This window comes from Apteryx rowi, unplaced genomic scaffold (assembly GCF_003343035.1).
Source record: "Apteryx rowi isolate R43461 unplaced genomic scaffold, aptRow1 scaffold_244, whole genome shotgun sequence".
Classification (NCBI taxonomy): Eukaryota; Metazoa; Chordata; class Aves; order Apterygiformes; family Apterygidae; genus Apteryx; species Apteryx rowi.
Genome location: NW_020448797.1, coordinates 343,954 through 358,961, shown reverse-complemented (window position 1 = coordinate 358,961; position 15,008 = coordinate 343,954). Strand labels below are relative to the sequence as shown.

The window sequence follows — 15,008 nt, the reverse complement described above, 5'->3', positions numbered from 1 at the left end:
TGCATCAGGAAGAGTGTTGCCAGCAGGTGGAGGGAGGTGATCCTCCCCCTCTCCTCAGCCCTGGTGAGGCCACATCTGGAGTACTGTGTCCAGTTCTGGGCTCCCCAATACAAGAGGGATGTGATACTACTGGAGCAAGTCCAGATGATTAGGGGACTGGAGCCATCTCTCTTATGAAGAAAGGCTGAGAGAGCTTGGCCTGTTTAGCTTAGAGAAGAGAAGGCTGAGAGGAGATCCTATCAATGCGTACAAGTATCTGAAGGGAGGGTGTCAAGAGGATGGGACCAGACTCTTTTCAGTGGTGCTGAGTGACACGACGCGAGGCAACGGGCACAAACTGAAACACAGACAGTTCCATCTGAACATGAGGAAAAACTTTTTCACTGTGAGGGTGAGAGAGCCCTGGAGCAGGTTTCCCAGAGAGGTKGTGGAGTCTCCTTGTCTGGAGATATTCAAAACCCGCCTGGACGCAATCCTGTGCAATGTGCTCTAGGTGACCCTGCTTGAGCAGGGGGGTTGGCCTGGATGATCTCCAGAGGTCCCTTCCAACCTCAACCGTTCTGTGATTCTGTGTTGAACAGAATAGGGAATTGCTTCACTGTGATAAGCTGGGCTGTAAAATATAAATCAAGAGTTGCTTCTCAGTCATGTTGACTGTACTTTTTACTTCCTCGGGAACAGCAGTTGCTGAAAGAAGCTTGGGACAGACATCTAAGACCTTTAATCTCTTCCATTTATGCAACATTAAGCTTTCTTTCTTGTGGCTGATATCGAGTTGGAACCACATAGGTTGGTCAATGAGATTAGTATTTCCAGTTGTCTACCCAGATCCCAGTATTAAACAGCTGAGTCACTAGCTGCTTAGCTGCTGCAGTTTGCAATATAGTATTTAAAATGAACTTAAAATAAAATAGGTGATCATTTGTCTTAGTACACGGTTTTCATTGCAGTGGTTCAGCAGCCAGTTCAGGTAGCTCATCTGTGCACAAGTGAACAGAGGAGATGGTGTGCCAGTTAGACTTCTCTTCTCGCAATACCATCAGCTTCTACACTTAAGTGCTCTAAGCTTAATTTTAGATTGATTTAGATACCTAAAATCAGTAATGATCCTCTAAATTTCCCTTTATTGTCTGTGCACTTCTTATGCAGATTTCTGTGATAATATTGCAAGAACACTTTTTTCCTTAGGCTTTTGAAAATAAGATTTTCAGTTAATCTGCTTTTTATGATATTTGTATGTAGGTAGCAATAAGATTCCTTTAAAACATCTTTAAGAGTGAGGGGTTTTTTGGTTTTTGTTTTTGTTTTTTTAATAGCATAGAACACTTCTGCATCACTGTTTTCATTTGTAATTACATGAAATATATTTTCCCCATTAATAGTCACTAAGTATTACAGGGGTATCTTCACTGATTTCATCACTGGAAAATTAGGGAAGTGTTTGTGGTATTTTTAGTAGTTAAGATAACTAGGCAGTTGAAGCTGTTTCACTGTAAGCAGTCAGTTCTTTCTAGTTTGTGAAGTGCTCTGTAAAATACAGTGTGGAAATCTCACTTCCAGGTAACTATTTCTCCTCTGGAGAAAAAAAGCAATATTTTGTGATCTTATATATCTGGACTCTGTCTTTAAAAATACCTCTGGGCATTTTTCATTGACTTTGATGGAAAAGGTTTTGTTCCTTGATACCATTTTCAGATATTCGCTTGTATATTTTATTTACTCCAATATTTTTTGCATTGATCTATTTGCAGATGTGATGCAGATCCATCTGCCCTAGCTAAATATGTTCTGGCTTTGGTAAAGAAGGATAAAAGTGAAAAAGAGCTGAAAGCATTGTGTGTTGATCAGCTGGATGTATTTCTTCAGAAAGGTATGGTCTTTGTCATAACCATTAAGCTTGAGGGAATTGCTTTTCTTGTTTAATTAATGCAAGCAATCTTTTAACTTAGAATCCTGCATTTATCTTTTCATAAGTTTTGTTACTTGGAATTATGTATTTCAATTTGCATGAAGTAATTTGTTTACAAAGATAGGTGTATAGCTCACTATGTGTTATATTGCATTAGGTATATTTTTGCTGTTTATTGATATTGCTAAGAAAATTAAGGATGTTAACAATTATTGCCAGAATAGAAGTACTGGAGTTCTGTATTCCAGAAATAGTCTCCCAGATATTTTATTTAAAGGCATTAAGTAGTTTAAAGGTTGAAAACCTTTATGAAACATTATCATTATGGACATGTTTCTTGACCCTGTAGAAATTCTTTTTAAATACAAAAATTAGAAGAGATGCAGACTCTGTCATTGTTCTAACTTTCTGGTGAAGGTTGGATTTTTTTTTTTTTCAGTGTTAACTGAAGTTGTGAACATTGGATATGTATTTTTGTACATTCTTTTCTTTTAGAAACTCAGATCTTTGTGGAAAAGCTGTTTGATGCTGTGAATACAAAAAGCTATCTACCTCCACCAGAACAGCCATCATCAGGAAGTCTGAAAGTAGAATTTTTTCAGCACCAAGAAAAAGAGACAAAAAAGGAAGAGGTAGGCATGCAAGGCTTTATTTTAAATGTATGTCTTTTTTCCTCATTCCAGTAATTTGCTCATGTGGTTCAACTTCATCATGTTTATGTTATTATCAGTAATAGTCACAAAACTTACAGTACAGCAGTAAAATCTTTTAGATTTCTGCCTAGTAGGTTGAGTATTGTTACACAGTTTTTCTTAAGAAGTGGGTATACTTCATAGATAAACTGAAATGGTTCTCACCAGCCAAAGATAAACAATGTTACTGAACAGTGTAAGAGTTGTGGTACAACCTGCAACACTTCATTGCTCAGGATACTCTAGTAGTTATATAGCCCTTTAATCCAGCATAAATCCACTCTGGCATTCAAAATGACAGTCCTCGTTCCTCCAGCTTCMTGATCCAGGCTTCATCCTTATGCCAGCTCTAGTATCCATGCAATTCTGTGAGCCAGAAAAGACAGAGAGGAAAAGAAGGGAAGATCTGACACTTTTCAACAGCAGCCTAGGTTTGGCTGGATGAATGTGACTGTGTAACCATGAACTGAACAAGCTAAGCTGCTGATAAGAAACAGGTCATACAGTGCCAATCATGTCCTCCCAGGTGTCTCAGCACGGATTTGCCCATCTATATTCTAAGTAGATTTATTTTCATTGCAGCATAATATCGAGATTGTTTATTTTACTTTCTTAGAAAAGCTAATATTTTCTTTCAACCAGTGCTTTGAATAGTCATAAAATTACAGAATTCATTCATTATGAAGAATTGTCTAATTGCATTAGAGGCAAAAAATACTGTCAATTTGAGTGTTAAGGCTGACTTTGCTCGATGTTTTGAGTTCTTCAGTTTTATGTAATTGTGCAGAAGTCTCCGTTATAGTATGCTTGTATTTTGATCTAATGTATATACCTTAAAATTCAGATAGTTAAAGAGGAAGAGCGAGAGAAAAAGTTTTCCAGAAGATTAAATCATAGTCCTCCTCAGTCAAGCTCTCGGTACCGAGATACCAGGTAATAAATTTTGCTTAACCACTTGCATTATTTCAGCAGTTGAATATATTTGTTTTTTTCATAGTGTTACTATATTAAATATTTCATTTCTGTACAGTCACTTAATAAGTTTTAAGACTTTTACTGCATTTGTGTATATAGTCAAATTGTAAGTATATTGAGTGATAGTTTAAACTGTCTCTAAGTTGTGCACATCTGTCAGATTTCAATTTTATGATACAGATTAATGTTAAATTTGTGATTTGTATTACAACACTTATTCCATTTCAATACAGAACAGACTAGTGCTAATTTTAATTTAGAAGCATTCTTATTTTTCAGTATTTCTGGCTTGGGGAAGGTGTATTTTTATGCAGAAGCAATATTTTATCTACATTTTTAAATCTTTTGGATGCTAAAAATAAAATACATAATCCAACTAAAACAATTATTAAAGTCTTTTCAGAAGAAAGAAAGGACCATAGTTAAATTTAATAATTTTTTAAGAGGACTATACAAGGAGTGGACAGTCAACGTCAATAGAATATCAACCTCAGTATGTTTCCAGTGGTTTCTTGGAACCTGGCTTTTCTAATATTTGTACTTATTAATTTTAGATTATTGAGCAGAACATTGCGGTGTTGCATCTTTTTCATTTGTATAATGTCTCCAAAGCTTTTTCCGTTGTCATTTTTTGAAATTTTTAAGTTAAGGTTTTAAATTATGGCTTCATAATTCTTGTAATTTACAACCAACAAAATTGTATATTTAGAAGCCGTGATGAAAGGAAAAAAGATGAACGTTCTCGGAAGAGAGATTATGACCGAAACCCTCCCAGAAGAGATTCCTATAGAGATCGGTATAACAGAAGAAGAGGGCGAAGTAGGAGCTACAGCAGGAGTCGAAGTAGAAGTTGGAGCAAAGAGAGATTGCGGGACCGGGATCGAGACCGGAGCAGGAGCCGGAGCAGAACACGAAGCAGAGGTACCTATAATTGGTCTCTAAAATATGGTGGATGTTGCCTACATTTTTAGATGCCAGACTTTAACACTGTCTTCAAGATGCATCAAAATTTCTATTCACATTCTTTCCTGTGGAAATAAGACTTACACAATTAATTTCTTATTACTTGTCCTCTGTTTCTTCTATCATTTTTCTCATCTAATACTTTTGAATGTGTTCGCCATTTTTAAACAATTTTGAAAGAGAGACAGAAATATCAGATCTGATTGCATCTCATTAAGTTTTAGAAAACTTAGAATCTGATTTGGGGAGATAGAGAAATAATTACCTATTCACAGAGGTAGGACTAGTGGAAACTACTTTTTGTCTGGTAGCAAATGGCTGGTCAAGCTGACCAGTACAGCTTTTTTGTTGTTGTTGTTGCCCCTTCCCTGGTGTTATAGGGAGGGACTGAAATTACTAATGTGTGTGCACTAGCGCAAATATCTGTATGACTTAAGGCTTTGGTAGTTTTGGTCCTCAAATTAAGCTTCTTGCAGAACAAAACTGCTTATTCAGCTGAAAAGAATGCTTTTCTCCTGCAGTTGTTGCTGATAAATTGAAAAAGAGCATTTAGTGTAATTTTATGATATCTTTATCCTGACTTAAACAACACAGTGGTAAGAATAGTCTAGGTTAGGTCTCCTATGTGGTATTATTCCTTCTGCAGTATTGACCTCACTATCGCAGCCTTAAAAGGCAGTATTCCTGAAAATTTGTGAGTGGATATTTTGCAAACACCTTATGAACAAGCAAGTTAAATAGAATGTACTGACTTAACTAAAAGATTACAGTGTGCGTTAAGTCTTAATTTAAGGTTTCTTCTGCATATGCTACACTGATAATATCTTATAGGCTTGAAAAAACTCTGTTTCTTTATCCAGGTACGTAGTAAAGCTTATAATAAAGCAGAATCCTATCCATTACTCTCACAATATTTTACCYGTACTCCTCTGCCTTTTATAAGACATTTTTATTAATGTTTCTTTTATATGGGGTTGTTTGAGTCTACTAACTTTTCTCATGATGGAACTCTTCTTTCTTAATCAGGATACTTACTGTTTAATTGATGGTAATGTTAGAAGATAGAGACTGTGACAGAAAGTTAAGACAATAATTTGTATGTATTCACAATAAAAGATCCTATTACTGCTGTATCTGGCTGGGAGTGTTCCACGCCTTTCAGATACTTTTATGTCTTTAAGCTTTGCATTCAGTTGAGTGTACTCAACTTGGATATAAATGAAGATACAACAATAACACTATCTTAACATGAAAAATGTCTAACCTTTATACCGTTTTCAAGTGGTGTTTGGCTTTTTCTTGCCAATTGCTTCTGTTAATTCTGAATAATTTTTCATTCGAAGTTCTTAGAATATACACATCGCTACAGAAGGTCTACGCTGCTTGAAGTTAAATAGAGTTTCCGCTTAATTGTGGATATAGCTATCATTAAAAGTACCCCAATTACTGTATAATTTTAAGATTATTAATTTTTATGATTAAAACTCTGGAATATAGAATCATTGACTAGGTGAGGTTGGAAGGGACCTCTGAAGGTCATCTAGTCCAACACCCCAGCTCAAAGCAGGATGAACTAGAACAGTTTGTTAGGACCTTGTCCAATTGGGTTTTAAATATCTCCAAGGATGGAGACTCCAGAACTCTCGTAGGACATTTTAATTATCACTTTTGTACTTTGAGTTGAATTCATTTGGAATAAAGATGCTGGTACAGGTTAGTGGTGAAAATGTGTAGAAGGAATCACACAATATAATTGTTTTCTCTTACAGAGAGAGATTTGGGAAAGCCAAAATACGATATGGATAGAACAGATCCATTAGAGAACAATTATACTCCCGTTTCTTCTGTAACAAATATTTCATCTGGCCACTACCCTGTCCCTACACTGAGCAGCACTATTACTGTTATTGCTCCTGCTCATCATGGAAATAACACTACTGAAAGCTGGTCAGAGTTCCATGAAGAGCAGCTGGACCACAACTCCTATGGAAGACCTCCGCTGCCAAAGAAACGCTGTAGAGATTATGATGGTAAGTCTATGTTTTTAAAATTACTTCCTGCAGCTATGACTGGCCCCTTTCTGAAATGATCCAAGTAATTTTCTTTTCTTTTCTTTTCTTTTCCTGTTCTTTAATATTGTGTTTTACCTGTTATACAACTTGCCAGTTTTTTAGCAAAATTCTTAAGTATTATCCCACTTTTTAATCGCCTATCTTCTAAACAGCCTTCTGTGTTAGTATCAGTGTAGTTTTTTAGTTGTTAGAATTACTTTATGTAGTTGAAAAAWAGTGTATAATTTTATATAAATATTAATGGGCTTTTATGCAGTTTTTCTGTATTCTGTCTTGTTTAAGCCAAGTACAATATTTGATGCTTTCAGTCATGATTAGAACCTTTTAGCTAGAAGGGTCTAGAGCTTCAACTTCTTAGTCTCTTCCATTTTTGTCAAAGCCAGCATTTCTTAAAATTTAGTGGGTTTTTTTTGTTTTGTTTTGTTTTTTGCTTATCTGTATCTTGCACTATCATTTGGATGTTGGGATTTTTTTTGTTTTTTGCCACAGTCAACACAGGAGGCTGCTACAATTTGCAGTGATTTACCTCAGTTCAGCCACTAAACCTGTTAACTCAAAAGCATTTTAATTTTCCCCTGAAGTTTTTTCTGAGGTTTTTTTTGGTTGTATTTCACAATGATCTGTTGAAAATCTAGGACAGTGTACATTCAGAGTTCTGATTAGAATCTTTTTTTTTTTTAAGTAAAGAAAATAAGAGGCTTAACTCCCAAGTGTTGACAGAGTTACAACAGCAAAGCTATTCTTAATTAGCACAAGCAATACAGCAGTACTGTGAAGGCAGTAGAGTTGTGAAAGTGTAATTACATTTTGAGATCTTCTTTTAATACAGGTGGAGTTGTAGAATGTTTTGTCATGGTCTCCCATCTACAGACTTTTTTAGAAAGAGAAGAATGTACAGACTAGTATACTTTCGAAATAACATCTTCAGGCATGACACTGGAACTTTGTATCTTTAATAGTCCCTCTTAGATAGCAGCTTATTACTTTCCAGTCTTCCAAATATGAAGCAAATGGTACTGTGTGTGAAAATTATGTTATAGTTGTCTCAGATCGTTACTGTTTTTTGTACGTTTCTGACCAGTACTAAAATTTTTTGGGAGATGTCTCTTGCATTTGCTTTTCCTATAGTTGTTCGTGTGTTCTGAATTCATACACTCATCTTTAGTAGCTAGCTTGTTCTGTCATACTGCTCTTCCTGTCTGTACTTTCACATTTTCTAGTTCACCCTCTCCTCAGAACTTCTATTTTTCCTTAATCTTTCCATTTCTGTGCTCTATAACTTTTCCTGAAGATGAGATGAGATAATATATACTTTTTCAGTCTCAGGTGTTCAGGCATCAAACACACAACTTTCTTCCTATGTTACTGGAAAATGTTTTTGAGCCTTTTGGGGAGGGGTGAAGGGAAGGCAGATGTTGCTAAACAAAGTGTTTTACTTTGCAAGTAAGCAAAGGGAAATTGATATGCTTACGACGTATATAAAAAGGTATATTTTTGTTTATATGTGTATGTATGTTTTGTGTGTGTATATATATGTACACATGTATACTTATAAATAAAAATACTGTTTTTTACTCTTACATAAGCACCATAAACTATGACAAAATGTTTTAATTCTTTCCGAAATAATTGCAGAAGACAAAACATAAAAGAACTGAAAGGAATTTTCTCATGTTGGAATTTTATAATATTAACTTCCAACTCTAATAGAGGTTTCTCAATTCAATTTCTACACTTTTTATTTAGAAACATTGTGTTCTTGATATTGTGACGACGTTCAGATTTTCTTCTTTGTTCTGCTAGAATGTCACTGCAATATTCTCATGTGCTGACTGTTGAACTAAAGCTAAACAGACAATTTCATATCCTAATATAAATTTTTGTTGCTATGCAAAGCTCTTAATTTACAAACTCCTGCATTGCATATAGAATATCCAATATCTACTCAAAATCAAACCTCAGCTGCTGAATACTAATAACACTTCCTTTTGTTTTTGATATTTCAGAAAAGGGTTTCTGTATGAGAGGGGACATGTGCCCTTTTGATCATGGAAGTGATCCAGTAGTGGTAGAAGATGTGAATCTCCCTGGCATTCTGCCTTTTCCAGCACAACCCCCTGTTGTTGAAGGACCACCTCCTCCTGGACTTCCCCCCCCTCCACCAATTCTGAGTCCTCCTCCTGTTAACCTTAGACCTCCAGTACCACCACCTGGCCCCTTACCACCTAGCCTTCCACCTGTAACAGGTAATTTAAAAAAGGTTAAGACCCATTTTTGAAAAGAAAAAGCTTCATGTTATTTGGGTTGTGTGCAGTGCTAAAAGCTATTGTAATAATGTAAAATATCTTTTAAAAAGTTGTAATATACTCTCAAAATCAGGTTGGTATACCTTACCCCAAAATTATTGTTTTTATGGTAATCAGTATAATGCTGGTGGTTATGTTATTTGAATGCTTTGAGTTTTGTAGGAAAAATTTGAAACCGACTATACCTAGAGAAGATGGGAAAACCCTGGAAATAACAGATGTTTGGCATTTCACTAGTAATATAGAATTAAAGAGAGTTCATGACCACATTAAACTTGCACCTGAAAATGTTTCACTTGGAATTGATTGTGAAACCTAAAACAAAAAAAGAAAATCTTTTCTCCAGCTTGTTTATTCTTGCATTGGAAAGTACTTTGGCTCAAGTATTAAAAGTTACCTGAAGACTTGTGTACCTGGCCATCATTTATAAAATAGCAATTTAGTATTCAGATGCCTTATGTGGCTTAAAAACTGTCTGATATATTACTTTCATGGGACTATTCTGGTTTTTTTAATAACCTAGGTGTCCCACTTGGTTGAATTATTCAAGAACAATTGGTATTTGATATTGTTTGAAAGTTTCTTAAACAGTTTTCATTTCCAATTGATAGTATTTGTAAGTAAGAACTGAATTTATGTATTTCACTTGGTATAGAGAGTAACTATCTTGCTGGGGTGATCAATTCTGCTTCACATAGTATTTTCAGATCTGCCTGAAATTGACTTTAAAGTGTGTGACTTAATCTTTTCTTCCAAAAAGTGTTTTTACCAACAATTGATTTGAATGTCAGGCTTGACTTCTCAGCTTCAAAAGTCTCACGTTACTTTTTCTAAAAAAGCTCTGTTTTAAGAAGGATCACTTTGGCTTTCAACGTGAATCATAGGTTTCTTCTCGGGTGTTTGAAAAAATTACTTCAACTAAGTTAATTATTGTCAGCATAGAATATTTTTGTTACTCTGTCTAGGTAAAAATCCACCTCTGTGTCCTTGAGTGGTTTTCTTCAACTTTAAAGATTTTCAGTTGGTGAAGATAAATACTGGGTTAGCAACGAAAGTTTGTTTATAGGAAGATGGTATTTGGAAGAATGTTCAGCTATTCAAATGCTTTTGTCTGTAATCTAAATTCTGATTTTTTTGCCTTTGAGGATGGTTTCATATGAATGAATGGTACGGCATTGTGTCTGTGTGTGTGTATATATATATTTATTTATTTGTATTTTAATAGCTCTAAAAGCATTTCATATCAAATTCCTTATGAATTGAGTGTGACATAAATCTAGTGGATAGTGTATGAATGCAGTGTTTTCCTTTATTTTTGACAGGACCACCTCCTCCACTTCCCCCATTACAGCCTGCTGGCATGGATGCTCCCCCAAATTCAGCAACTAGCTCAGTTCCTACTGTTGTTACAACGGGTATTCATCACCAGCCGCCTCCTGCTCCACCCTCTCTTTTTACAGCAGGTGTAGTACTGAGGCTTTGCCCACAAGGTTTGCTAAATAGAATAACATTGATTTATATTTTACTGTGCTTTTTAGAGATTGTAACTTTATTCTTTGGGAGAATAAGTTTTATTTTCTAGACTATGACAGTAACTTAACACTTTTTTTTTCCTAACTTAGGTCAGGACAGAAGTAAAATTTGCATGTAAAATGTGAATCTCAAATATGGAATAATATTTTAATTGTGTTTAAGCAAAAACTTCTCATGGCAGTTTTTTAGGATAGTAATGTTATACAACAGACTGTTCCATTGTAATTAAATCTTGTAACTAAATGAAATATTAGATTTACAAGTTGTTTTTTTTTTAACTGCAATTTATTTTAATTAGACAATCTCTTTGTTACCAGAAACGTATGACACAGATGGCTATAATCCAGAAGCTCCAAGTATAACAAACACTTCCAGACCTATGTATAGACATAGAGTGCATGCTCAAAGACCAAATTTGATAGGACTCACATCAGGTGATATGGATCTCCCACCCAGAGGTATGGTCTCAAAGCTATACTTACTTAGTTTAGCTGATTTCTTAGTTAATGCAGATTGAGGCAGCTATCAGAGAATGTGATACTGGAAAACATTGCAATTTTGTGAATCATTTGGATTTAAGAGAAATATAATTGAACAAGGAATTATAAGTTGCTTACAGGAACTGATAAGTTGCTTTGCATATGCATTTTTACAGGTACTGTGAAATCTACTGGTAGAGTATCGTATGGATTGCACACTTATTAGGCCTAATGACCAGTCGCTTTGTATACCTCTTATATAGAAAAATCTTATATATTTGTAATCTTAGGATTTTTTTTGTTGTGGAGGGGATGAGGGCATTTTAGCTGGTAGTAGACAGCTATGCATAAGTAATCTTACCTTATAGTTCCCATGGTCCTGAGAAGAAGAAGCAGCATATGAAATGGGAAGGCGATAAGAATTATTTTGATGAGGGTTTATTTATATCTTTATTTGCTTGCATTTAATCTTCTTAAGTTTTCGTTAATGTATTTTCAGTGAAGAGTTCCCCAGTTTGATTTGTGTTCTTCAGCAAGAGCCACTCCCTTCCTGCCCCACCTTAAAGCTTGCTCCTAGGTGTTGATGCTTTGGAGTACCACACACTTCCTATCGTTAGCATTTTTTCTTGTGTGTCACGTAATAGTAGAATGGAGGTGTTAGGAGTAATGGCAGAGTATTTTGTGGAACATTGGGAGTGAGTGAAATCATTTTGTGGCAGATGCCTTCTGTCACATTTCTTTTTTTTTTTCCTTATGTATGATACTACTGAGACAAAACTAAAGCTATTAGCTATTTTGATCTGTCACAGCATCTGTTAATAGTTAAGGTTAAGAAGAAAAGTCTGTGACCAAGATTTGATCCAGTTTGAACAAGAATAATAGTAATTTCAGAACAAACAGTTTGTTTTTCAATGCAAAGTCAGGGTGAATGAGAAAATACCATTTTGCAATCAAATGCACAGAAAATACAAAAATAATATAAAATCTCTCATCTGTTTACAGAAAAACCTTCTAATAAAAGTAGTATGAGAATAGTGGTAGATGCTGAGTCCAGGAAAAGAACAATTGGTGCAGGGGATGGTGGAGTTCCTACAAAGAAGACTTGGTTTGACAAGTGAGTGATTGTTAACACAAAGTTGCCTTAATAGTTGGAATTCATTGGAGCTCTTTTCTGTAATCTGAAACAAATATAAACCAGTGTAATTTGCAACAATGTTAACTCTGAATGAGCTGACTGTATTAAAGTAATCATACTGTAGAGGGGTCTGTGTTTGACAATCTTTTCTCAAAGACAGTATAGAGATAACTGAAGTTGCTTTGGATGATAATGAGATCTACTCCCTGAAAGCTGGAATGATCTAAGAAACAGAGAAGCTGCAGTGTCATAGTCAGGCATTAAGGGTGACTGGTTTTAGTTTTGAAATGAGAACTGTATCACTGCCAGTTTAGATTGAGTTTTGGGATGTGTTACTGACATAAAATGTGAAGTGCAGATTTACCTGAGGTGACAAAAAGATGGAAGGTGACAAAAGATAACTGGGACTGAGGAGAGCCTTGGAGTAATAGGAGATATTGGTGGGGGGATTCAAGGGATTTTGGAAAATAGTTTTTGGAGAGAGACTCTGAAAGAATTAGAAATTTACTGACTTGAGGATATTATTGGGAATTATCTTGAAGATTTATGCACTAGAGTATGTTGGGGGGGGGGGGACTGCAGGTGTATGGGCCTGTGCACTTTACTCCTGTAAACTCTTCTAAAATTGCAGTGTTTAGGTCTGCAAATATCCCGCCCACCGTGCTCCTGTGTAGGTACATAAAACTTAACATTATATTTGCTAGCTTGCTATGGATTTCTGGCTTGGTTTTTATCTTATTGCAGGCAAAATTTTAACAGAACAAATAGTCCAGGTTTCCAGAAGAAGGTACAGTTTGGAAATGAAAATACAAAACTTGAATTGAGGAAGGTTCCCCCAGAACTTAATAATATCAGCAAACTTAATGAGCACTTCAGTAAATTTGGAAACTTAGTCAACTTACAGGTAAGAGTCAACAGAAAAAAGACAGTGTACTTTGACTTAATGCTGAAGGTAATGTGCTAAAAGGAAAATGTGAAGTGCTTTGTAACTGCTTCCTTGAAACTACCTGTTTTTTAGACATGATTTCCCTGTTTTTAATAAAATTATCATTGAAGAACCAGAAGTGAAATGTTCAGTCTTTGTCTGAATTTTGAACAAAGGTTTTCCTCACAGATCAGACTTCTCAGATAAATGTTTTTCCTTCTTCCTTTCCCCAGTCTTGTATCTGATGTTATAAACCTCCAGTATTTTTTGAGGTAAATCATAATTAGAGAAGACCTGCATTTTTCATCCAGAAAACAGTCCCTGTTATATATGGAATAGCTTTCTAGTCCCATAATTGTGATATTATCCCTTATAATTTCTTCCTGGTTTATCAGTGATCCACTTTTTTTTTTTTAATAAGTGTTTATAAACAGAAATAAGCAAACAATTAGAGAAAGATACAAAAGAGATACAAAGAACTGGAGCTTAGTTTATGTTAATGTTACATATGGCAGGCTGCATGTGTAATGTCAGCATTTTTTACCCATGTTTCTTTTATATTATGTTTCTTTATCAGCAATGGTAAGCTTCAGATGCTACGTACGTGATGTTTTCACGTACACTTGCTTGCTTGTTCTGACAAGTTGAATCAAGAAGTGGTAATAGAATATTTATTGTATGTACTGATACAATACGGAATGAACCTCCTGCACCCATCTTAACACTGAGAGAATTGAAATCACTCTTAACTGTTCCTAAGTATTTCTTAAGCCTTTCAGTAGTGTACCTAAGAGTATGGGAGTATTAGCAGGCAGTATGATTCAGTAAGGCAAGTAAACGTACATATATACATATATATACAAAGAGAGAGAGAGCAAGCTCTGCTCCTCTTCCCAAAGGTATAATTTTGTTCTTTGAAAGTGTCTAAAATAATATATCAGCATCCAAAGGAGGAAAGTGCAAATACTTTGTTTTATAGCTATGATGCTCGATAAGGAAATTTATTAACTGACTCCTCTGTTGATTACGGCAATTATCTTTACTTGAGCATTGCTTCCCCTTCTGTCTTTCAAAAAGCTACTCATATTCACTATTTGGAAATTCTGTCTGACTTTAGGTATTTTGCTTCATTTTTTTTGCCTTTTTTAAGCATTCTTAAAGTTTATTAGCTTAATCTCAGGATTGCTTCTTGAGAGCAGACTTTTCAAACTTAGTCATGAATAGGAAATATTCATCTGCTGACCCATATTGGGTTTAAATAGTAAGCATCTGAACCTCTGAAACTAGTGATTTTATGATAATGTTGACACAAATAAAAATCCTACGTGCAGTAAGTTTCATTCTTCTGTTTTAAATCTTAGGTTGCATATCAAGGTGATCCAGAAGGTGCCCTTATTCAGTTTGCCGCACATGAGGAAGCAAAGAAAGCTATATCAAGTACAGAAGCAGTGTTAAATAATCGCTTTATTAAAGTTTATTGGCATCGAGAAGGCAGTACACCACAGATGCAAACTACTACACAGAAGGTAGAGAATCCAAGTCTGTTCTATCTAGAATTTTATGTAAAATACATTCTTTTTAGACTGTTAGGTTTTGAAAATGTTTATAGAAAGTAAACGAAGTATGCTTGAAATAATGAATAATTAAAGTCATTGTTTCCCCAGAAGTTACACTTTAGTTGTAGATCTTGGACCTCAGATACAGGGTACAGGATTTGATTAGCAAGGTACTGAAGGATTAGCAAGGACTGAAGGTACTTAAAGCCATTCTGTGACTTATGAAGAATTAGTCTGTTACTTGTCATCTTATGCAAAGCAAGGTTTGATGCTACTGTGTGCCAAATAACCGCTATTTTATTTTAACTGGCATAGACGTTTTTTTCTTCTAGTAAGCATGAGAAAGACAGCAGATTTGTATTTCTTTTTCTGGAAAGATAATCTCCCTTTTCTTCCAAAAGATGCAGTTTTTTCAGGTTCTTCCTTTTTCCTTTCCTGTTGAGCGCACACACTGCAGTAGGAA

The 15,008-nt window shown here is 35.2% G+C and overlaps 1 protein-coding gene across 14 annotated transcripts in view; it reads left to right on the top strand.

Annotated features, from left to right (window-relative positions):
* RBM26 (RNA binding motif protein 26) overlaps positions 1–15,008 on the top strand; it is a 68,682-nt gene that overhangs the window by 15,052 nt on the left and 38,622 nt on the right. For 12 of the 14 annotated variants that reach the window (XM_026066609.1, XM_026066605.1, XM_026066601.1 and 9 more), the window contains exons 2-12: positions 1,752–1,870; positions 2,405–2,541; positions 3,446–3,534; positions 4,286–4,497; positions 6,309–6,569; positions 8,618–8,857; positions 10,240–10,407; positions 10,768–10,908; positions 11,932–12,043; positions 12,809–12,968; positions 14,351–14,515. In XM_026066609.1, the coding sequence (XP_025922394.1) occupies positions 1,752–1,870; positions 2,405–2,541; positions 3,446–3,534; positions 4,286–4,497; positions 6,309–6,569; positions 8,618–8,857; positions 10,240–10,407; positions 10,768–10,908; positions 11,932–12,043; positions 12,809–12,968; positions 14,351–14,515 (1,804 nt within the window). The remainder of the gene's footprint in view (positions 1–1,751; positions 1,871–2,404; positions 2,542–3,445; positions 3,535–4,285; positions 4,498–6,308; positions 6,570–8,617; positions 8,858–10,239; positions 10,408–10,767; positions 10,909–11,931; positions 12,044–12,808; positions 12,969–14,350; positions 14,516–15,008) is intronic. The other 2 variants (XM_026066607.1, XM_026066606.1) reach the window with 1 other exon arrangement.